General features: G+C 49.0%; 1 protein-coding gene across 2 annotated transcripts in view; it reads right to left on the bottom strand.

Moving 5' to 3' along the window:
- ZNF670 (zinc finger protein 670) overlaps nt 1–2982 on the bottom strand; it is a 19430-nt gene extending 16448 nt beyond the window's left edge. Inside the window, exon 1 of one of the 2 annotated variants that reach the window (XM_012001228.1) lies at nt 2761–2982. In XM_012001228.1, the coding sequence (XP_011856618.1) occupies nt 2761–2763 (3 nt within the window). In that variant the 5' untranslated portion in view covers nt 2764–2982. The remainder of the gene's footprint in view (nt 1–2760) is intronic. The other variant, XM_012001229.1, reaches the window with a different exon arrangement.
- Nucleotides 2983–4146: the final 1164 nt, after the last annotated feature.

The raw sequence follows: 4146 nt of genomic DNA on the forward strand, positions 1-4146 counted from the left end.
TAGCCAGGATGGTCTCGATCTCCTGACCTCGTGATCTGCCCGTCTCGGCCTCCCAAAGTGCTGGGATTACAGGCTTGAGCCACCACGCCCGGCAACAAGAATTTTTAACAAATAGAATATGAATAGATTTTTCTCCCCCGCAAAATCCACCTTTTTTTTGTCTCTTTGGAAATAATTTTTTTTAATCTTTCAAGCTCTATGAATAAAACATTTTAAAGTTAACGAAAAACTGAAACTGAACTAAATGAATAAATCTTTTCAAGGCAATAAACTCAGGGAGGGGTCAGGCTGACAGAATATAGACATCTCTGGGTCAAGTGTCAAGTCGGGACACTGTATCACTTCAGAGACCCTCACAGGCCCATTCTCCTCACAGAAATACTCAATGACCATCCTCCCAGGAGACACTGTACTGTGCCCCATTGTGTGCCTGAATTTTTTTTGTTTTTTTTTGAGACAGAGTCTTGCTCTGTCACCCAGGCTGGAGTGCAGTGGCGTGATCTCCGCTCACTGCAAGCTCCACCTCCTGGGTTCACGCCATTCTCCTGCCTCAGAGTAGCTGGGACTACAGGCGCCCGCCACCACGCCTGGCTAAGTTTTTGTATTTTTAGTAGAAACGGGGTTTCACTGTGTTAGCCAGGATGGTCTCGATCTCCTGGTCTGCCCACCTCGGCCTCCCAAAGTGTTGGCATTACAGGCGTGAGCCACCGCACCTGGCCAGTGTGCCTGAATTTCTAAGCCCTTTTCTGCCTAAACTTTAACATGCTTGCAGCTCTTATACCTGGTGTTTTTCCACCCATTGCAATACTTTAGAATAAACTCTCTTTTTTTCTTTTGAGACTGAGTCTCGCTCTGTCTCAAAGGCTGGAGTGCAGTGGCACCATCTCAGCTCATTGCAACCTCCACCTCCTGGCCTCAAGCGATTCTCCTGCCTCAGCATCCCAGGTAGCTGGGATTACAGGCATGCACCGCCAGACTGGGCTAATTTTTGTATTTTTAGTAGAGACAGTGTTTCGCCACACTGGCAAGGCTGGTCTCCAACTCCTGACCTCAAGTGATGCACCCTCCTTGGCCTCCCAAAATGCTGGGATTACAGGCGTGGGTCACGTCCAGCCAACTCCCTTCTTACATAATTCTGATGACGGTGCTTTTCTGGTTCTTGCACCACCTCACTGGGGGAGGGGGGCATTCCTTGTCCTTTGAGATCGTTTTTCTCCTTTTCCAAGTCCGAGAAAATCCAGAGGGCAGGAATCATTTCTAGCTTTTTCCCTTAATACCAGCGTCTGATTGGCTGCCCAACAATATGTCTCCAAGGAACGATGAAAACTGGGGCTGGAGGAAGAAAATCCTAATGCACCAGGGACTTGTGTTTTAAACGAAGAGTATACTAGGAGACGTCTCTCAGCTCCAGGGCACCCAGATGCTACCTGGAGAGGCTCTACTCCCATATTTTAAACTGTCCTCTGGGAGGAGATGACCCAGGAGAAGGTATTCATTAGACACTCCAAGAGATCTGGCAGCTAAACAGAGGACCAAGAAAAGATATGAGGGTGGCTGAGGACATATCACCCTCTAACGTTTCCAAAGGGGAACTTCACCCCAAAGACATTCTGGTAAGATGTGCACACTCAAAAAAGATAAAACTGGGAGATGCACAAAGACTGTTTTTTTTTTTTTTTTTTTTTTTAACAATTGTCAGGTGATTATTACTGCTTTCCACTCATGTGTAACGTTCAGAAATATTTTAAGAGTGAAAACAAATATTTTCAAAACGACTCACTACTCTGAAAAAAAAAAAAACAACACTGCATTTGTAGGAAACGTACAATAAAAAACAAATACTTGATAATGTTGCATTTGAATGTAGGAAAAGAACTGGAAATTTAGGATTTTACCACAAGCCGCAGAAGAGTTAGGCTGTGGAAACACGGTCGCTGATGTGAGATCCTGCTTGCCATACACTTAGAAATGTGGAGTGTTATGTTAGAATAATTAAACACAGGTACCAGGGAGACTGAGGTGGGAGGATCGCTTCAGCCCGAGTCCGAGACTCCATCATACATATGTACATACACACATGAATGAATAACCAACCAACCAAAACGTAACTCATGCTTGTCTTGTAAATTAATAACTTAAAGGCAAACAAAACAGCCTTAAACCACCACGAACCCACCAAATAACCTCTGATGACATAACCAGGAGGTATCTGGCTGCACAGTCTATGTGGGGTGACTACACAGCTGTACACAATCAACCATTTAATTGGGTTTGCTTCTGGGTTCCTTATAAAAGCCCTTCCTTCCCCAAACCACAAACCACGCTGGGCGGCTTCCTAACTCACGACTCTCTGCTCAAATAAACCCTTTACTATTTTAACGGCGCCTCAGTTTTATTTCTAACAGGAGAAAGGAGGTTTTGGAGACTTCACCGACCACAGCTCCTCCCACGCAGGAACCCCGAACCCCAAGTCGGGACTCTCCCCTGAGGACCTCCCGTCGGCTCCGCACACTCCGAGGGGGACGCGGGTCTGCAGGCGCAGAGCTGCCCAGAGAGGTTCCGGGGCGGGCCGAGGCGGCGGGGCAGGGACAAGCCAGGCGGCCCGGGGTCCGGCTGCGGGTCCAGCCCCCCATCCTGTGCCACTAAGGCCGCGAGCCGACAGCGGAAACTCGGGGCGGCACCGCGGGGAGGTCCGGGTTCGCCACAACCGCTTCCTGCCGGTTCCCGCTTCCCCCTCGAGACACTGGCGGGGACACTCACCATTTCCCACTCTCCGGTGTCTCGGGTCTTCCCTAAGGCCCTTCCAGGACCTGCAGGTCCCAGAGCCACAGAGGCTGCCGCGGAACCACTTGGACCTCCCAGGGATAAGGGGAAGGAGCGGCGGAGACACACCGAGCTCGCCAGAGTCTCGCTGCCCAACACAAAAGCCCCGCCAGGGCCCGGAAGTTGCCCCCTCCTTTCGCCGTGCGCTTGAGAGAACAGTCCCCTTCCCAGCGCCCGATTGGACAGGGCTTTAGGCCCCGCCCCTTCAGCCCTGAGTGACCGGAGCTGCCATCAGACAAGGCGCGGAGTGAGACCCGTTCTTTCCGTGCAGTCCTTTTCCAAGGCACGGATTCTGCCCGGTGCTGAGACCTGGCGCCCCCTGGGGGACTTTCCCATTCAACCTTGTACACAAGGTTATGTCCGTTTATGAGTAGTAGTTGTGATATTTATGACTGGAAACACTATGATGACAATTATTCTAAAATTTCAGATTTCACAACCTTCCTGGCCTCTGATCTTTTGAGGAGGCATCCTGAATTTTTTTTTTCTTGTTTCTAGTGGGATTAGAGGCAGCTTGAATTTTGAAAAGAGAACGTCCTCTCAGGTAGCAATGCCCAATAGAAATAAAATGTGAGCCACGTGTGTTCTAGTAGCAATAGAAAAGAAAAAAACGTGAAATTGATTACAATGATTTATTTAACCAAATATAGCAAAAAATATTGTTTCAATCTATGATCGATGTTAAGCTCGCGCCTAATTGAAGAGACTACCCAAACAGGTTAAGTGTGAGCAACAAGGCTAGTTTATTCACTCGGGTGCGAGCGGGCTGAGTCCGAAAAGAGGGTCAGCGGAGGGTCGTGGGATTGGAGTTAGTTTTATAGGTGAGGGGTCAGCAATGGAAAGTTACAGTTCGGGGCCGTTTATTGCGGGCAGGGGAAGAATGTCACAAGGTACATTGTCACAAGAGGGAGGGGTCACAGTGTCACTAGGCTGATTGATCGGTTAGGGTAGTGCACGTCACAATGGTAGAATGCTGCGAGGTTGGCTAATCAGTTAAGACAGAAACTAGCCGTTTTTCTTCCTTTGTGGTTTTCCTGTTGTCCCAGACTTTCTGGCTCCGGAGACCTTCTGGATGTATACATGTGGGTCATAGGGGTCACAATGGCTTGACCATGGCGCAGCCTGCTCAGAGGACCTTACAATCGATATAATATTATTATTATAATTTTTTTTTTTTTTTTTTTTTGAGACGGAGTCTCGCTCTGTTGCCCAGGCTGGAGTGCAGTGGCCGGATCTCTGCTCACTGCAAGCTCCGCCTCCCGGGTTCACGCCATTCTCCTGCCTCAGCCTCCGAGTAGCTGGGACTACAGGCGCCCGCCACCT

This window comes from Mandrillus leucophaeus, unplaced genomic scaffold, assembly GCF_000951045.1.
Source record: "Mandrillus leucophaeus isolate KB7577 unplaced genomic scaffold, Mleu.le_1.0 Scaffold655, whole genome shotgun sequence".
Classification (NCBI taxonomy): domain Eukaryota; kingdom Metazoa; phylum Chordata; class Mammalia; order Primates; family Cercopithecidae; genus Mandrillus; species Mandrillus leucophaeus.